Below are 21280 nucleotides of genomic sequence, written 5' to 3' on the forward strand. Positions count from 1 at the left end.
GTGTGTGTGTGTGTGTGTGTGTGTGTGTGTGTGTGTGTGTGTGTGTGTGTGTGTGTGTGTGTGTGTGTGTGTGTGTGTGTGTGTGTGTGTGTGTGTGTGTGTGTGTGTGTGTGTGTGTGTGTGTGTGTGTGCGCGTGCGTGCGTGCGTGCGTGCGTGCAATTACATGGCCATTGTTGTTTTCTGGCCAGATGCAATCTTGCCACTAAATGATTTTGCTCAACAGGGAGCTTAAGTGTGTGGGTGCGTGCTTGAGAGAGAGAGAGAAAAAAGTGTTGATGGCGGTTCAAAAAGGAAAAAGGGGCTATGGTAAAATAAACAGAGGAACGACAAGAGAGAGATGAACAGATATTCCAGGCAGATTATTAGTCAGATAAGTAGAAGACTGGAGTATTGCTATCGTGTCTCCATACAATCCATTTGCATTGAGACGTTGGCTGTAAGATAAAGCCAGGGATAAGAGCTTTATGAAAATACCTTGACTCAATTTCCCCGGCTGATGTATACTTATAGTTGCACGCCAATGTGTCGCACTGAAAATAGCAGGTCTACAAGCTCACAGCGTGTCGTGCCACACCACATTGTGAGCTTGTAGACCTGCCATTTTTTAAAATAGAAAATGTTTTAAAAAATGTTTATAATTTTGAATTGTCTGCCGCCAAATATATATCAATTTGGGGGTCCTTGACATGACAAAAGTTTGAGAATCACCGGTATACAGTATAGAAACTGTAGAGAAATTATTGCTGCTCTTTTATAATTATGGCCCTGCTGTCTTCATATTTCACTCAATTCCGTTGAAAGTGCATGGTCATATAGTGAGTTTGAGACTCCATCGCATGATCATGATTCGTGAACATGGGCGTTTAGTTTCCAAGAGAAAATAAAAGTTTTTGGAGAGATACAGTTTGTACCCGACAGTAGTCATGTACATATATATCCATATATGTGGAATATATGTGGACATAATATAAGCTATATATGAGACATATATTTCCTATATATATATATATATATATAAAGAATTGTCCGGCCGTGCCCCCCCTAAAAATCGTCTATGGTCATGTACATTACAATATTATTATTATTATTATTATAGGACGATGTTGCATGGTAGCAATTGTTCAATCAGACTCCATCTTCTACCAGTGTGGAGTGAATTGTGAGTCACTCTCCCTCCCCCACCCCCCCCCCCCCCCTCCATAACCCCTCCATCCCATCCTGAGAATTATGCAACTGTCCAGTGGATGCGGGCACGCTCAGCTGTCAGTAGGCTGGAGGGAGGGATGGAGGGAGGGGATGGTGGATGGAGGGATTCAGTGAGTGAGAAGAGAGCGAGAGAGTAGCTGAGCGCGGAGAGAGCGTTTTACGGGGCATCTCTGCTTGCTTGCGTCCATGTGCCTCCTCTTATCAATCTCCCTCTCCCTCTCGCTTCCTCTGTTCTCATCACTCCTTACTCCTTCATTCATCTCTCTCTCTCTCTCTCCCTATCTCTCTCCCTCTCTCTCTCTCTCCCCTCCCTAGCATCCTCACACATCCACCCATTCTCTCGCTCCTCTTCCATCAAGGTCATTGGCAAGGACAGGCTCGTCATGCTATCTGGCTGCTGATTGGTCTGCGGGAGCCGGCTGGGCCTTAAAGAGACAGCGATGCTCTTTCCCCCCTGGTGGTGGCCATCTTTGTTAGGCTGCCAAAGCAGAGCACTTCAGCAGGGGAGTATTTGACTGTATGTTGGGCTTTTTCTGCCCAACTCCAGCTGGCTAATTATTAAAAACAGATTTTTTTATCCTTAGGCCTATATATATTTTCTGCATAATGTCAATGTTGTTTCTTTTGTGCCTGCACCTTTAAGCGAGGGCAAGGTCAGAGTGACTCCCTACTCTTCCATAGCTATTGATCAGTGGAGAGCCAGGCCATATGTGTAGAACCTCTGACCCGGCAACGTACAGCCCTCTGGCCCGACACTGTCTGATGGAGTTGGGGGTGGGAGCAAGGGATGGAAAGGGTGTAAGATACATGCTTTATCAAAAGTTGCAAGCACATGTACACACTGCTTTCCTGTGCACTGTGCATGTGTGAGATAAACACTAGTGTTTGTGAAACAGTGGATGTCAGATTGAGTGTGTGTGTACTGTGTAGAACAACATCATGAAGTAAAGCGCCATCTGAAATGTTGCAGTAGAAATACACGCCACACAGAGTTATCCCCACTATTCCACTATCTGACAGCAGACACCGAGAGGTTAACGCAATCTCTCATGGCCAAACCTATACGTTTCCTGTTCAAATATGTTAGCTTTTTACAAGGTGTGTTGTGAGAAAAACAAATTGTGAACTAATGCTGTATTTTGTGGTTTTCCAAACGTGGCATGATGGTTTGTCAATTTTCACATACTGTATACTATACTGTTTCTATTCTCAACAGACCAAACAGTTTTGTTTTATTCCAGACACATTCTTATTTACAATGACGGCCTGGAAAAATGCCAAGCCTCTTGAGGGAGAGGGGGTGGAGTAAAACAAAAAGACAAGTATAAAGAAAAGGAAAAACAATTATGTCAAGCCTATAGTCATTATAGGCGTGATGTGACACATCTGAGATTGTTGAACAAAATTCGATTGGAAAAAAACAAAAAACTTAGAAAATAGGGCTTGAGTGGTTCAAATGAAAATCAAAATGTGTGCTAAAAAATGTCATACTGTACATTGGTGTATTACAGTATGTATGTAAGATGCAAACCAGAGAACCTAGTTGCATTCTGTAACTGGACCAGTGCTACTATTATGGGAGCAGATAGATTAAGAGAAGCATGCTGGGCTGGTGGTTCACATGCTGTGTACACATGCACGCACACACACACACACACACACACACACACACACACACACACACACACACACACACACACACACACACACACACACACACACACACACACACACACACACACACACACACATGAAAAGACACAAATAGAAACTCCCACAGCTCACTGTGAATTATTTAGGATAACAGCACTTGTTATTTTGTGATTTTGCCCTCCTATAAGCAATATCTGTTGCTGTATGGCTTACGGCTGCATGGTTGGATTAACACAAAAAAAAGGGTGAAGAGAGAAATGTAGAGCTACGTACATTTGCATAACATCTCACTGTAATGGATACAATTCAAGTTACATTTCTTGTTTCAAGATTGTCTTCATACTTTTTTTTGACAGAAGTGACAGTGAATGCATTTATAAAAAACAGCAAACCAGTGTACTGAGTTTAAATAACTGAATAGTCTGAAAGTAAACATGTAATTAAAATAGTTAGAGAGAGTAAATACATTTTCAGCTGCATTCGCAGTAGCTTATCTTGCCTCTATATTTGGTCGATTCAGTTTCTGTCTAGAGAGAGAGAGAGAAGATCAAGATGCAGAGAGGTAGACAGAGACAAATCAATGAACAGACTGTAAAAAACAAGACCGGGTCTAATAACTGCGGGGCTTCCATGTGGATGAAATCAGTTATCCAAACAGACAATCAGCGAGGCATACAGACCAACACAGTATCATATGTTATCCAAACAGACAATCAGCGAGGCATACAGACCAACACAGTATCATATGTTATCCAAACAGACAATCAGCGAGGCATACAGACCAACACAGTATCATATGTTATCCAAACAGACAATCAGCGAGGCATTACAGACCAACACAGTATCATATGTTATTCAAACAGACAATGAATCAGCGAGGCATTACAGACCAACACAGTATCATATGTTTAAACAGACAATGAATCAGCGAGGCATTACAGACCAACACAGTATGTTATCCAAACAGACAATGAATCAGTGGGGCATTACAGACCAACACAGTATCATATGTTTAAACAGACAATGAATCAGCGAGGCATTACAGACCAACACAGTATCATATGTTATCCAAACAGACAATGAATCAGTGGGGCATTACAGACCAACACAGTATCATATGTTATCCAAACAGACAATGAATCAGCGAGGCATTACAGACCAACACAGTATCATATGTCCTGCTGTGGGCAGACCGTTCATCTGTGAGTGTGTATCGGTGCATGACAGTAGGGCGATTATGTTTGGTTTTGTGCTTTCATTAATTGAGCCTATGCAATGCAAACACCTGTCATGTTAACATTAGGGGTGTGTGTGTGTGTGTGTGTGTGTGTGTGTGTGTGTGTGTGTGTGTGTGTGCGTGTGCGCGTGCGCGCGCACGCGCACGCGCTGTGTTTTTACCTGCAGGACATGTCTGTGCTCTGTGATGCAGTGATAAAGGTCATCAGAGCATGCATGGCATCCCCGTGTTTTTCAGGTACACACACACACACACACACACACATTAGCGTACACACACTTTCATGTGCATGAATGCACACAGCACTACACACACGCTGTACACACTCAGACACACAAGCGTGTGTGCATAGTCTGCACACACACACATCACTGAAAGTTTGCTCTTCATTCATCCAAAAAACACATTTCCTCTCTCCTCCCCAACCTTTTTTGTTTTCATCTCTTCCCTCACTCCTGTCACCGCTCCCTCCCTCCCTCCTTCCCTGTTGCTTCTCTTTCTAATTTCCCCTCTCACACCATTACCGTCTCCTCCATCTGTCTTCTCCCCCGTTTACCATCTCAGTTTTGTTGTTTCTCTCCTCTTTCTCTGTCATTAGTTCTTTTTCTTTTTTTTCTCCTCTGAGTCATCCATAATTGTTTTTTCTCTCTCTTTTTTTCATGCTCCACTCTCCTCTCTGCCCTCCTTGTTTGTTCCCTTTCAGCACTGGTTTGACATCCTGTCTGTCCAGTCTCCCTCTCCTCGTTTATACGCAGACACTTTGTTCCAGTAATTAGTAGGTGCAGGGTTTGATTTGTAAAAGGAAACATTTAATCTTAACCCATTAAGACCTGAGGCCGATTCTACAAAATGTCTTCTAAATTTGTTTTTTTTAAAGAACCTATGTTGCTACATCAATGGTTCTCAAACGTTTTCATGTCAAGGACCCCCAAAATGATATGTATTTGGCCGTGGACCCCCATCTCTAAATATTTTGTTCCAGGGACCATATGCGGCGGGTGAGCTTGACAATTGGGAAGGCTGGGGTTTGGCCGCGTGCCAAAAAAATGCGGTTTCTGGGTGGATTGTGTTAGTTTATTTTTTATTTTTGGTTACTTTATTTCGGTTTTAGGGTTAGGGTTAGGTTAGGGTTAGGTTATTTCATTCTTATTTTTGCCTGATTTTACTGATTTATTATCCCAAAAATTACTAAATAATGCTGCGCACATATATTATATATAATTTGCACAATTCCTAGAATTTCCCAGCATAACATTTGGGAAGGCTTAGCCTACCCTAGCCTTCATTACCCGCCGCCTATGCCAGGGACCCCCAGAGGCAAAGATTTGAGGTACAAATGTTCGCTTAAAAGATATGAGTATGAGATAAGAGTATATATTCAAAGATTTGTAAAAAATGTTCACGTTTTTTGAATAGCCAAAGAAATCTAAAATGACACAGATGCGTTCCCAGTCTTAATGGGTTAACATACATTTTGTATTGAATTTGTTAAATTGTAATATTATCAAACCATAATATCAAACGTATCAGACAGTTGGGGGCGCTCGGGTGGCGCAGTGGTAAAGTATAGCTGCTTTGTCTCTGCTGGGGGACTGTCACTGCACCAGTCAACCTGTCAACTGTCAGCAGGGGGTTTTGGGCGGGAGGAGTAGGACGAAGGCTCTATGTCCTCCCGGTGGGGGCTCCTCACTGCAGGTGAGTCAGTCAGTAGGATACGACAGCGGTGACAACGCACAGCAATGTGTGTGGGGAGGAATCAATTGCCATAACGTCTAAATTGGGGAGAAAAAAGGCCTTCCCAAAAGTATATATCATGCATGTTTTTAATTCAGGATGACCAGTAGCAGGGATAAAACGTATCCCCACCGGCAATTAAAAGATGAATTGTGATATTAATTAGCATTTTAGTGCAAGTACTGGGTGTATGCGCCGATCATCAAGTATACTTTTTTCAAACTGAATAGGGGGCAGGTATTAACCCATTAAGACCTGAGGCGATTCTTTAAAAAAATCTAAATCCTAACAGTTTTTTGAAAAAAAATAAAAAAAAAATATCAAGATTTTTCAAAAATAGCAGATCTACAAGCTCGTAGCGCGGCACTCGGTGCCGCGCTATGAGCTTGTATATCTGCTATTTTTGAATAGCCAAAGACATCTAAAGTTACACAGATGCGTTCTAGGTATCAATGGGTTAATAAGACTGTATTCTTCTTCCTGCTCCTTTTCGCTCATGGGTGTATTAGATTACATGAATTATTATCCTCTGATAGGAATTGTATGTACTGTAATACACTACCATGTGCGAAACAAAATGAAATGAAATGAAATAAATGACCAGAGGCGGGGATATCAAAAGCAGAGGCATGGATCCCCCCCCCCCACCCCCAGAAAATAAAACCCTGGGTGCATGTATCTCCATATATGGGCATGTTGGTCAAATCGGCGGTGAGACGTAGGTGTGAGGGCCGCGTAGCTTTATACGTAGATATATCTAATTCCCTAAAGGCGGGGCCCCCACCCATCCTTACAACCCCATCACTTAGTTTCATTGAGATTGTAGCTGTTAAGGATGCATTAGTGTTTCAAACACGCCAAATGTTACAGGGCCTACAATCTGGAGTGTTCATTCACCTCTGAGTGTATAAACTCTGTACGGGTGATGACGCAGGTAGTAATGGGGGCTGGGGTGTGACATTCTTCGAAAATGGAATTATTTCTTATGCAGAGAGAGGTCTGACTCATAGCTTTAATGATAACCTGTAATGTGTTTCGTGCCAGCAGTCATTATAGGGATTGTGAGTAGGTGTTGTTTCCTTTTTGAAAATGATGGATGTGTCATTTTGGGGAATGAGCTGCTGAATGGCCCTGCTCGCCCCCACAGCTCCTCCATCTGGACTTCACCACCTCTTCCTGTCTATGTTTAGTCACAGCGGAGAAGACAGTGGTCTGCAGTGGTGGAGAAAGTACTCACATTTTTTACTTAAGTAAAAGCATCAATACTGCAATGTAGAAATACTCTGTTGCAAGTGAAAGTCCAGAATTCAAAATCGCGTGAAAGTCCGCAATTCAATTTTGCGACGCATTGTGAGCTTGTAGATCGGCTATTTTCAAATGGCCGAAATGTATATAGGGCTGAAGTGGTTAATGTATGTTTGGTAATAATAATCAAAATCTACAAAATAACTACAGTTTATTTGCCTCTTCGATGTAGTGGAGTAGAAGTAAAATAACTGGAAATACTCTAGTAAAGTAAAAAAAATACCTCAAGATTGTACTTAAGTACAGTACTTGAGTAAATGAACTTAGTTACTTTACACCACTAGTGGTCTGTCAGTACTGTGAGCCTGAAGAATCTCTACCATCCACCTCACTGATGTACCATGATAACCACACACACACACACACACACACACACACACACACACACACACACACACACACACGTGCTGTCCACTCGGATGCTATCTACGCTACAGCTGTGGACAGCTCTGACCTCTTCTTCTCCACCCGACCCACGTCACCCACCGCCCCTCCTCTCTGCAGCGTGAGATTAGGTCACGCTCACACATGAGCAGTGAGTGAACCAGGGATTGGGATCGGGATTAAAGTAAAAGTCAGACCTATACGCTACCATGCTCTACCCTCCCCCCTCTGCCCTCTCTCCTCAGATTACAGCCTATAAACCACGCCCTTCCACACGCACACACACACACACACACACACACACACACACACACACACACACACACACACACACACACACACACACTGCAATACACATGCTGTTTATGAAAGCATATACTGGGCAGGCTCATACTGTATATTTTCCCATACAATGCTACATCATAGAAACCACAGCACAATTGCAGGGCTTTATGCTACCATGTATAGGTCCACTCCTTTCCCCCCCCCCCCCCCCCCCCAACGCCAAATCTCTTCGCCAGAAATAGACGATCTACAAGCTTATACAATGTGTCGCATTGTGATGCATTGTGAGCTTGTAGACGGTGCTATTTTTGCCAAATGTTTGCCCCAGAATAGGGACGCTATAGGGTTCATTATGGTTTAATTTCTGCTTTCACATTCAAGCCGTTGTGTTGAGTGGCCTAAAGCATTGGTTCTCAAAGTTCGTGCCGCGCTATGAGCTTGTATATCTGTTATTTTTGAAAAAAAGTTGGGGCGTGAGAAAAAAACAATCATGTGGGCATCCGACCCACAGGTTGAGAACCATTGCCCTAATCTAGCCCTCACTATATAGAGTATACATTCCCTTTCTTCACTGCCACATCCTATAAAGTGTGTTTACCTCGTGTTTCATCCTTGGCTCCCTGTAGCCTCTTGCTTTGTGAATCCTATTATTTCTGAGTCCCAACCTCACAGTTCTGCCTGCTTTCAGTGTGTTTGACCTTTTTCTTTTGCCTGTCCTTGGAATTTGGATTCTCGACAGCTCCCCTTGGACTTGTTTGCCAGTGTTGGGACCCTGCCCTACCCTGGCACTACCCTGTGTAAGCCTTTGTCTCTCTTGACAGTTGTGTTTATCAACTCCTTGTATTTGAACCTTCTCTGCCTCCAGACGTCTGCACTTGGGTCCTTCCCCTGTGTTTTGCTACCCGGATGCACTGTGTCATTTCACGATTTTGTTTTATTATTGTCTCCGCCAGGCCGAAAGGCATGGCGAGAGGGTATGTTTTGCCCCCTGTCCGTCCGTCCGTCCGTCCGTCCGTCCGTCCGTCCGTGTGTCCGTCCGTGTGTCCGTCCGTGTGTCCGTCCGTGTGTCTGCGCACACACTGTCCCTTGATGCCACAGCAGAACCTCTGCCCCACATTTTTCAGATCAGCCTGTCATAGCGCCACCATGAGGCCGACTTTTGCGAAACAATTCTTTTGATATTACTCCTACAGATTTTGTCCAAAAAACACACAAATGGGTACACAGTATCTCCATAGCCATGTGATCAACACGGATCTGTCCGATTTTCCATATTCCATCCTGATTGGCTAAGATTGGCTTCCAAAGTTTGCAGGATTGGTTCATTTTGAACAAAATGCCTCAAACCATGAACGCAGCATGCCATTTCAGTGAAATTTTCCACGTAGATTCCCACTTGGCCCAGGAAGAAATGCCACTTGAAAACTTTCAAATCAGCCTCATGGTGGCGCTATAACAGGCCGATTCACGTGTTTAGCTATAACTGCACCAATCTGTGTGAAACTTTGCACGCACACTCCCTAGAGGCCAAGGAAAAACCTTTGCCCTGCATTTTTCACATATGCCTTTTAGAGCGCCACCAGGAGTCTATAATAACCTACCTGACCTGGCGGAGACTTGTGCTCCGAGGAGCACTTTTTCTAGTTATTATTGGTATTATTATTAGTATTGTAAGTGCACGCTTCGTTATGGTTTATGTACGACAGGTAATTTGGGAAAGACATGCATATGGGGAGGACAAATGTCACAAAAGCCAAGAAACTGTATGCTTGTTGTTCATGTTTGTATGACTCATTGTGAATTCTACAACTCATAAGGTCCTTACACACCGGCGAATATGCGAATATACGCAAAATTCGGACTCGTTCCGAATAATTAAAAGACGCTTTTTTGCTTCGCGAAACTGATGTGGACGCCTGCATTGACTTTATAAGTTTAAAAAAAAAAAACGTATTTATTCGCATGAAGAATTCGCCCCGGTGTGTAAGGACCTATACTACTGTAAGTCAAATTGTGGACATTGCTTATTTGCCTGTGTAAGAAAGAGGTTGAACTGAATCAACGAAACGTCACTACATGCATAATACAGACCATTAACCCATTAAGACCTGAGGCCGATTCTACAAATGACTTCCAAATCAGTAGTTCTCACACTTTTTCGTTATTCAAAATAATTAAACACTTTAAAGATTTTTCAAAAATGTTCAAAAATAGCAGATGTATAAGCTCGCAGCATGGCACGAAGTGACGCACTGTGAGCTTGTATATCATATTCATAAACACAGCAACAAAACTGCAGCAGTAGAGTTGGAATGCAGTGTAATTACGTCGGACTTTAGCAAGGATGCTAATTCTCATCTGTAGTCCCACTGTTACGTCCCCGTCTTGGGGAAAAAGGGATGCAGCATTAAGTGGGAGTGAAACCCATTTTTATTTTATAAAGATATTTACATAAACTTGAATAGACTTCTAACAAAATGATATATGACACACGGAGCAACTCTGAGAAATCAAACAATCATCCTAAATCTAACCTTGGGAGTTTAACCACTTAACCGAACAAACACAAAATAAGGTACAACCAAAACCTCATTATTCTTTCTTTCTTTCTTTCCTTTATTTATTCAGGGGAGCCCACTGAGAGCAAGCTCTCTTTTTCAGGGACGCCCTGATAACAGCATATAACACATATAAAATACATACATAATGAAAAACAATAACAAACATTTGAATCATATTACAATCATCACAGAAGCAAATAAACAGTGTTACATGAAACAGGTGCAGTTACTATGAAATGTGTCCTCGAGAAGTACCCTAAATGTCTCTATTGAGACCAATCGCTCCAGTTTCAGAGAGTCCTGAAGTTTGTTCCATTCTCTACTCTAATCTAACAAAATATGATTTATACTCAAAACATACTAGCTAATACAAAGATCACACTGTGTGTGTGTGTGTGTGTGTGTGTGAGTGGGTGGACAGCAATAGTTCAAGTGCTGCCAGAGACTACAGGTGTTAAGGCCTTAAGTAGTCTTCTCCAACCAATCACTGGAAGCAGCTGCTGGTGATTGGCAGCCAGCAATCAGGACATGGTCAGCACCTGGAATTGAACACTCACACTCACACACAATCCCATACATGCACTGACACAATATCTCCACACCATCCTCACTCACACACGTGTACACCACACCCACCATGTAACAATAGCACAAGATATTGCAGGAAAAATGTGTCTGCCATGTAATCTCAAACAACAAAGACCACAACAAAACAGCGAAAAGAACAAAACAATACAACTATAAAAGTGCACACGTGTAAATAGAACCAAACTCTACGACTGTGTTAAAAAAACTGACTAAAATTATACTTACAAGAGATTGGTAAAATACCAACAAGGCAACGCTAAGACAATATATACGTAAACAGGCAACTATGCAAACCCAATTTACAATTTAGGCATTTAGCAGACGCTTTTTATCCAGAACAACTTACAGTAAGCGAGGTAAACACACACATCAAATGCAGAGAGACAGTGTAGTGCCTCAGTAATCTAGGATCATAGGTAAACCAAGAACCTAGCATCAGTCTAAAAAATATAATATATATTTTAAAAAAAATGTACATTGAAATAATAGAAACTATAGGATGCCAGGTCGACAAATGAACCTATAGATCAGTCTAAATAAAGCTATCTAAATTACATTTTAACCTAGGCATATGGTCGTCAAGGCTAGGTCAAGTGCTACGGGCTAAGGTGGAGTCTGAAGACATGGTTCTTCAGATTATCTTCAATTTACAATTTAGGCATTTAGCAGACACTCTTAATCCAGAGTGATTTACAGTAAGCAAGGTAAACACGAGGTAATACATCAAAAGCATACACAATAGCAATCTTCTTCTAAATGGTCAACACGTCTCTGGCACTGGTTTTTCTCTTCAGTCAGTCGGTTATATCTGGTCTGTAACTGGCGATAACTGTTCTGTAACTGGTCTTTCTGTTCAGTCAGTTGGTTATGTCTGGTCTGTAACTGGTTATAACGGTTCTGTAACTGGTTATAACTGGTCTGTAACTGGTCTTTCTGTTCAGTCAGTTGGTTATGTCTGGTCTGTAACTGGTCAAAACTGCTCTGTAACTGGTCTTTCTGATTTGTCAGTTGGTTATGTCTTGTCAGTATCTGGTCAAAACTGTCCTGTAACTGGTCTTTCTCTTCAGTCAGCTGGTTATGTCTTGTCAGTAACTGCTCAAAACTGTCCTGTAACTGGTCTTTTTGTTCAGTCAGGTTGTTGTGTCTGTTCTGTAACTGGTCAAAACGGTCCTGTAACTGGTCTTTCTGTTCAGTCCGGTTGTTATGTCTTGTCAGTAACTGGTCAAAACGGTCCTGTAACTGGTCTTTCTGTTCAGTCCGGTTGTTATGTCTTGTCAATAACTGGTCAAAACGGTCCTGTAACTGGTCTTTCTGTTCAGTCCGGTTGTTATGTCTTGTCAGTAACTGGTCAAAACGGTCCTGTAACTGGTCTTTCTGTTCAGTCAGGTTGTTGTGTCTTGTCAGTAACTGGTCAAAACTGTCCTGTAACTGGTCTTTCTGTTCAGTCAGGTTGTTGTGTCTTGTCAGTAACTGGTCAAAACGGTCCTGTAACTGGTCTTTCTGTTCAGTCAGGTTGTTATGTCTTGTCAGTAACTGGTCAAAACGGTCCTGTAACTGGTCTTTCTGTTCAGTCAGGTTGTTGTGTCTTGTCAGTAACTGGTCAAAACTGTCCTGTAACTGGTCTTTCTGTTCAGTCCGGTTGTTATGTCTTGTCAGTAACTGGTCAAAACTGTCCTGTAACTGGTCTTTCTCTTCAGTCAGTTTGTTGTGTTTTGTCAGTAACTTGTCAAAACTGTCCTGTAACTGGTCTTTCTCTTCAGTCCGGTTGTTATGTCTTGTCAGTAACTTGTCAAAACTGTCCTGTAACTGGTCTTTCTCTTCAGTCAGGTTGTTATGTCTTGTCAGTAACTGGTCAAAACTGTCCTGTAACTGGTCTTTTTGTTCAGTCAGGTTGTTATGTCTGTTCTGTAACTGGTCAAAACGGTCCTGTAACTGGTCTTTCTGTTCAGTCCGGTTGTTATGTCTTGTCAGTAACTGGTCAAAACTGTCCTGTAACTGGTCTTTCTGTTCAGTCAGGTTGTTGTGTCTTGTCAGTAACTGGTCAAAACTGTCCTGTAACTGGTCTTTCTGTTCAGTCAGTTGGTTATGTCTTGTCAGTAACTGGTCAAAACTGTCCTGTAACTGGTCTTTCTGTTCAGTCAGGTTGTTGTGTCTTGTCAGTAACTGGTCAAAACTGTCCTGTAACTGGTCTTTCTGTTCAGTCAGTTGGTTATGTCTTGTCAGTAACTGGTCAAAACTGTCCTGTAACTGGTCTTTCTGTTCAGTCAGGTTGTTGTGTCTCTTCTGTAACTCGTCAAATCTGCTCTGTAGTTGTTGTCTCTCCACCATGTTGGACTGATCTGTAAAATGAGAGATACACTATTTAAAAACAATAATAATGTCCAACTACCAAAGCTGCTACAGCTTATTTTTCTGCAACTCAAACTATTACTACAGCTAATAATATTTCATTTAGACACTTCAGCTCAGAAATAACCAGACCGTAATGAACCATTTAACCATTTATTAATATATGACCGTTACCATATATGCAATGATATTGCATTCAAGTTTGGCGGTGTGACTCTGCTCATGTGATATTACAGATTCCTGTGCAAACATGTCACAGATCATTCCATCACAACCCCCAGAGCAGAGCATTCAATTCAATTCAATTAAAGTGTCAAATCACAAAGTTGTCTCAACACTTTACATGTAGAGAAGAGACCCGACGATCCCACCCTGAGCAAGCAATTAGCGACAGTGGCAACGAAAAAACTCCCTCTTAACTGGGAGAAAACGTCAGGCAGACCCTAGGCTCTAGGGTGGCGGCCTTCTGCCTCGACCGTGTCGGGGGAAAAGAGAGAGGGAGAGACAGAGGAGAGACAGAAAGCATGAAACATAATACAGTTTAACATAACATTGAACCATCAATGCATAATTAAACAACCACAACATAGTACAATCCAAAAACGCAGTACAATACACAGAATCATGGAACCACGGAGTACAATACACAGAATCATAGAACCACAGTACAACACAGAAACAACAGTTATAACGCAACAGTTATTACACAACAGTTATTACACCACAGTTATTACACCACAGTTATAACATGACACGACATTAAACCCTTAATGTACAACCATCACCATAATACAACGCCATCTACAAAACTATCCTGCCAACATCAGATGCTAGGGAGGAGGCCGGGGAGGTGGAGGAGTTTTGAAACCTACAGCTGTACAACCGGCACTGACAGCCAAGCACATGGAATGAACAGAGAATGAACAGAGAACAGAGGCTGCTTAAATGAACCGCCTGAGATGCACTGTGGGTATAAGAGGGCGTGAGTGAGTTAGCTTTGTAGCGAATGAGAATGACAAGGGGTTGAACGTATGACTTAAGGAGTACAACTGAATAAGCTTGTTAGCGAATGGGGGGGTCCGGGGAGTATGAATGAAATATAAACATTCTGCCTGCCGTGTCTACATGAACTATCGTTTACACTGAATTTCATTTAGACACTTCAGCTCAGAAATAACCAGGCCGTAATGAACCATTTAACCATTTATTAATATATGACCGTTACCATATATGCAATGATATTGCATTCAAGTTTGGCGGTGTGACTCTGCTCATGTGATATTACAGATTCCTGTGCAAACATGTCACAGATCATTCCATCACAACCCCCAACACGCGCTCACTTGCAGTGAGCAATACAGCGCCACACCTTAACCTATATGAGAATGTTTATCAGTTAAAGCATCAAAGAGACGCACTTCATTTAATCCATTTGATATAAATGAATATATTACATGAATTAACTATGTGAGTTGTCAGCGCTGATACATTGTCAGTGCTGATACATTTCCTTTAAATGCATACCATGATGCCCTTCACATCTACAGCCGACATTCTGCGCTGCAGCAACTATTAGATGCACATTTGGCAAAACACAACTGTGTTCTGATGTTAAAGGAAATAAACTATGAAATTATGAATAACTATGTGTATAGACAGACGGTACTGTCTAATTCCTTCTATATGATGGCAGCATGCGAAACCCTTTAGGCAAGTCCCGCTCACCTGAACGGTGACCTGATATAGAAGGAATACACCAAGTGTATAGACAGACTGTACTGTCTAATTCCTTCTATATGATGGCAGCCATGCTAACCCTTTAGGCAAGTCCCGCTCACCTGAACGATGACCTGATATAGAAGGAATACGCTATATTTCTAGTGACGACCAATACCTTTGGTCAATGCCTACCACGTGAGGTACCTTGGTCAAGCCTACCACGTGAGGTATACGTGAGACCAAACACGACCAATACCTTGGGTTAACCGTACCTACCACCACGTGAGGTATTCGTGAACCAGACACGACCGATACCTTGGGTTAAATGTGTACCTACCACCACGTAAGGTATTCGTGAACCAGACACGACCGATACCTTGGGTTAAATGTGTACCTACCACCACGTGAGGTATTCGTGAACCAGACACGACCGATACCTTGGGTTAAATGTGTCTACCAACCTAACCACTGAGAATATGAAGACCAACTATACTATGAAGTTACCATAACATCATAATACCACACTATAGCGTACGTGAGACCATAACACGACAAAGCTATAGTGTTTTACCTGACCCCCAACCTGCGCTCTGGCAGGAGCAACTTAACATGACATCAATTATGCAACTCCTGATTTATTCATAATTGATCATACATTTACACTCATGGCTTTTTGAGCTGCGAGAATTTCACCCGTATTTAACGGATATAACGTTCATAAGTAGCAGATGACCAACGACCCATGCTTTCAGTGTGAATGATGGAACCAAAGATGATGCTGAGTTGCAGCACCGATCCGAAAGGAGTGAACAACTTGGGTCCACATCTGAAGGCATCCTGCTTCCTGGCAGCGAACCAAGCCTTGACGTGGCCCTCCCAACATCCGAACAAGGTTCATCTCCCCCAGAATTTAACCGCCGTTGAAGGTAGCGAGACATAGAAGAGAACGGACAAAAGCGGTATCAGTTCTTACAATAATTGATATTCCATTAGAATAAAGCGGTATCAGTTCTTACAATAATTGATATTCCATAAGAATAATTAATCTGATTTAGAGTGCTTAAGAGGAATTGAAACATGTGACTGAAAGAGAAGACAGGAATGGAAATGTCATGCAAGGGGTTAAAGCTTTCAGTGCAAGAAAGTATTCCCCACATCTAAGAAACCCATAAGATACTGATAGAAACTGCTTCCAAGTAATATCTACATTAGTTAAGATTCTTTCCTCCGCTTAGTAATTACATAACTCCTCGCAGCTAGCTGCGTTCATCGACACATGAGCCGAGTGATCCAAGCTACTTTTGAGTCAAATCATGCATTAACTTTTCACAACATTTCACTATCACAATCCCAACATAGAATGGAGCGATTTAAACACCCGTGTAATAAGTTCAATATAAAGCGACCATCCCAGAATACTTAAATGTCCGAGATCATTAAACGATCCATACCATTTGACATACGCCTGGATTTTATGGACGCCGTTCCTTTAGAACATCAGTGTGAGTGGGTTACACAGATCAAGCAGTGAGCAACCGACATGGCTTTCAGTAAGCTTGAACCAGAATAAATTTAGATTTGATTAATGATGACCTGCCTCTCATGACTTCGGCAGAAGTAGATCCAGTTATACCACCAAGGTGATCTTGAGAACTGCTCGGCAATGACCATATCGCTGCAGTAGTTATGAAGACCGGCAGCAACCCACAACCTGAACCTTCCCAGCATCCATGATGGACAGAAGTTCATGCCATCGTCAGAATTGGATCACCATAATGGGCAGTTGCTCAAGAAACATAAAACAGAAGCAGAATAAGTTTAAGCAATGAATGAATATCCCTTTACAAAGACATGTTTAAGCTAAAAGTGAAGGTAACATGCAAGTTAGCTCATCAAACGATGAATCCAATCCATAATGATGATAGAAATTGAAGCAGCAGAGAATCAGATTAGCCTTTGTATGCCCTCTAAATGGCACCCCCTAGAGATAATTACAGTTAAAACAATCACCCCATTCACGAGCTTCAATCCACAATGAATACAATAGCTACCCTTATCTGCTCTTCTTCCAAACTACTTCCATTAACCCTTCTTACATATACTACAATCCTTACCTCACATTACCTGTTAAGCTTTTGACTTGAATAGCAGTACGTGTCAATGCTACATAATGCTATACAACAGCCCCTTTTAGTAGTAGAATCAGTAGCTCGCACTTTAGAACTAACGGAAACCCAACCTGAACCTTCCCGGCATCCGTGATGGAAAGATGGTCATGCCATCAAAGCCTTGGATCACCATAATAGCAGTCAATCATGAAACGAAAACAGAAGCAGTGTGAATTCAAGCAATGAATATCTCTTTACAATGACATGGTTAGCTAAAAGAGAAGTAACGTGCAAATTAGCTTCAGTGCACTAATGAATCTACCTGCATCTGAGAATCAGATTAACCTTTGTTTGCCCTCTAAATGGCACCCCCTGGAGGACAACCCACTACAATTGAAGCAATCACCCCATTTCACAAGACTTCAAATCCACCATGAAGTAATTATCTATTTAAGCCTCTGCAAACTAATCCACCCATATTATATTACCTGAACTTGAGCGTTGATTAAGTGAATAGAACAGGAATGCAGAAATAACAGCTTCACTGAGTGGATTAAATTAACTTGAATATCCCATGATAGTTGTGTACCTATTTAACATGACAGTTACACTGCCATAATGCCTGCACATGACCAGTTAAAAAGAAAACACCCTTGCCCTTTCACCTTATTCTTACACAGTAGCATTGAACTGATCCCCATGATATGACTGTCAGTTGCATAGACTACAGTACCCAAGATGCATTGCTGTATTGTATGAGACTTCCTGATTACTCCCAAGGAGTAGTCACGTGACACCACCACGCCGTGTTGCCAGATTGTAAGAGAAACAAGCGGCCAAGTCTATAAAAACAAGTCGCAAAACAAATGTTTAGAATATTAAACATTTTTTGCACCATGATTACATATGAATCTGGGGTTCCTTCACATGAACACTGTTTAGTAATCATATTTGCTGTGACTTACAGAACACAATCCCAAAGTCGCTTATAATAAGCAGACATGGCAACACTGATTTGATACACATGCTGTGTTTTCCTATCCTGGCTTGAGTACATGTCTGAATTTGACTTCTTGTCTTATATTATGCCCCGTTGCAACAGATTGTCTACGACAGCCTTGATAAGTATAAACATATTATAAAAGCATTTGAGCAAGCAGTAGCAATACAACTGTTGGAAGCTCTGCTTGAAGCTTCAGAGCCAACTAGATGGCACTGCACCATTGTGGGTATTCCCAGAGTCAAGAGTGCCTCAGCAGAACAGCATTAGAACTTAGAAGCAGTACTTATTTTGGAAAAAGATTTGGCCCAAAATAGCTCCATTACTTCTATACCTTAAACAAACAATAATAATAATAATAATAATAATAATAATAATAATCTAAAATAGCCAAGTTTCATTACCTGATGAGGTAAAGGGGAGTAGCCTACATGGGAAACAAGCCTGCTGTGTTAACTGTGCAGTGTTGAACAAACAATCAAAGCTTTTACATGGCAACAAGCATGCTATGTTAGCGTTAAGCTAACAAACAATTCGATTTTTCCATACAATTCCAACTTTCCACATGGTAAAAGAGAGTAGCCTACAACCAAGCTTCTACTGTACATGGGCAGCAAGCATGCTGTATTAGCTTTGAGCTACAACAATTCCAAATTTCTACATGGCAGCAAGCATGCTATGTTAGCTTAAGCTATGAGCACAGTAGTGTTAGCAGCAATAATAGAAGAAGCATTGGCTGCTGTAGCAGTGGTAAAAGTCAGCATCATGAGCAAAATCATCTCATATAGCACCAAAATATCATAGAGCAGCACACAAGCGTAGATAAGCAGCAGATGACAGCTCGCAGCAGCTAGCAAAATGCATTGGTTCAGCAACCAAGGAATTTGAAAATGTGAAAACCTACAGCTGTTTGAAACCTACAGCTGTACAACCGGCACTGACAGCCAAGCACATGGAATGAACAGAGAATGAACAGAGAACAGAGGCTGCTTAAATGAACCGCCTGAGATGCACTGTGGGTATAAGAGGGCGTGAGTGAGTTAGCTTTGTAGCGAATGAGAATGACAAGGGGTTGAACGTATGACTTAAGGAGTACAACTGAATAAGCTTGTTAGCGAATGGGGGGGTCCGGGGAGTATGAATGAAATATAAACATTCTGCCTGCCGTGTCTACATGAACTATCGTTTACACTGAATACAGTACATTTTATGAGGTATCATCTCTGCTAGTGGAACATGTTGGATCGCCATAGATCAAACGAATTAAAACCAGTGATGGAAGAACTACTCACATGTTTTACTTAAGTACAAGTATCAATATCGCAATTTAGAAATACTCTGTTACTAGTAAAAGTCTGGTATTTAGAATTTACTTAAAAGTACAAAAGTAGTGGCATCAAAATAAAGTACCAAAAGTAAAAGTACTCATTATGGAGAAAATATCCTAAAATCTTTTGAAAATAGCAGATAGCTTCTAGATCTGCTATTTTCAAGTAGCTGAAGTGTATATATAGGGCTGAAGTGGTTAATGTATGTTTTATAATAGTAATCTATGTCTACAAAGTAACTAGTAGCTAAAGTTACTAGCAAATAAATAATTGTAGCAGAGTAAAAAGTACAATATTTGCCTCTGCGATGTAGTGGAGTAGAAGTAAAAGTATTGAAAATTGGAAGTGAAAATACCTAAAAATTGTACTTAAGTAGATGTACTAAGTTACTTTACACCACTGATTAAAACTGATAAAAATATTGTTATGAAACTTGACTTACAGAGAGATAGTGGGACAGCAATGTTGAGGAGAGCTAGAACAGCACAAAGCAATCCAACACCGACTCCAACCCGATTGTACCGTCTTCTGCTTCTGTCTGGAGGACACACACACACACACACACACACACACACACACACACACACACACACATACACAGTCGGTTAAATATTTGAACCTTCTTGTTTAAAAGGTTAAAAAGTATACATTTTTGTGATTTTTAGTTTTAGTAGCATCTCTTACCAGACTGCAGTATCTTCTGTAGATCTTCCTCCTTCTTGGTCTCGGGCTCAATATTTTCATTGGTTGCATCGCCCATCTGTTGGAGGTCAAAGTTTTTATAACGGCCTTCTACAGATATTTCTGCTTTAATTCTTTTCGCTGTTGTCATGGTGTCAACAATATCGTGATCTTCCCGACTTTATGAATTTAATTCTTGCAGGTATTTCATACGGTCCACCTCGTCACAGCACTCTGAACTATTGAGACGTGCGGCCTGTCTTTTATTTCTTTGCCTCTTCCTCCTTTATTTTGGTTTGCTCTGCCTTCCTCTTTTTGAAATAGTAAAGACAAAACAATGCAGGTCCTTCTTTTTTTTCTAGAAACGGGATCCCACTTCTGTCAAACTCCATAATAAATGTGATGTAGGAATCAGGTTATTTTGGTCAAAAAACGAGAACGAAATGGAAGGAATTAAGGTTGAAATCAAATCACCAAAACTACGGATGCTCAGGCTGTCCAATCCCTACAAGAGAACATTACGGCCACGGGCAAATACAGGGAGCAACAACACAGATCAAAGTGGGCAAATTCATAAGGGACACCATTGATTATCGTGACAAAGCAGTGGTGGAAGAAGTACAATTTTTTTACTTAAGTAAAAGTATCAATACCCTATTGTAGAAATACTCTGTTACAAGTACAAGTCTGGTATTAAAAATCTACTTGAGTAAAAGCACAAAAGTATTGGCATCAAAATATACTTAATGCACCAAAAGTAAAAGTACTCATTATTTAGAAGGTTTTCAAATGTATAAAATGTATGAAAAATCTTTGAAAATAACATATCTACAAGCTCACCACCTCGTTGTGAAGTTGTAGATCGACTATTTTCAAATTACCAAAGTATATATGATTTATATGGGTCCGAAGAAATGTTTTAATAATAATTAAAATCTACGAAGTAACTACTAGCTAAAGTTGTCAAATAATTATAGTGGAGTAATTATTGCCTGTGAGATGTAGTGGAGTAGAAGTAAAATTATTGAAAATTGGAAATACTCTAGTTACTTTGCACCACTGCAAGAAAACAAGTCTTATTGGAAGAAGAGAATAGGGTGCAACGTTTTTACTAAGTATTTTATTCTCCATATATCCTAAA

General features: G+C 41.1%; 1 protein-coding gene across 1 annotated transcript; it reads right to left on the reverse strand.

Moving 5' to 3' along the window:
• Nucleotides 1-10828: 10828 nt before the first annotated feature.
• Nucleotides 10829-20193, reverse strand: LOC308095501 (uncharacterized protein; the record flags this gene model as incomplete). Its single annotated transcript, XM_080442558.1, has 4 exons — nucleotides 20143-20193; nucleotides 19901-19996; nucleotides 12562-13293; nucleotides 10829-10905 (listed from the first exon to the last, which is right to left on the reverse strand). Exons 3-4 carry the CDS (start codon nucleotides 13280-13282, stop codon nucleotides 10829-10831), a joined length of 798 nt encoding a protein of 265 aa, XP_080298684.1. The 5' UTR covers nucleotides 13283-13293; nucleotides 19901-19996; nucleotides 20143-20193.
• Between the last annotated feature and the right edge of the window lie 1087 nt (nucleotides 20194-21280).

Source organism: Gymnoscopelus braueri (assembly GCF_963280865.1).
Source record: "Gymnoscopelus braueri genome assembly, chromosome: 11".
NCBI classification, from domain to species: Eukaryota; Metazoa; Chordata; class Actinopteri; order Myctophiformes; family Myctophidae; genus Gymnoscopelus; species Gymnoscopelus braueri.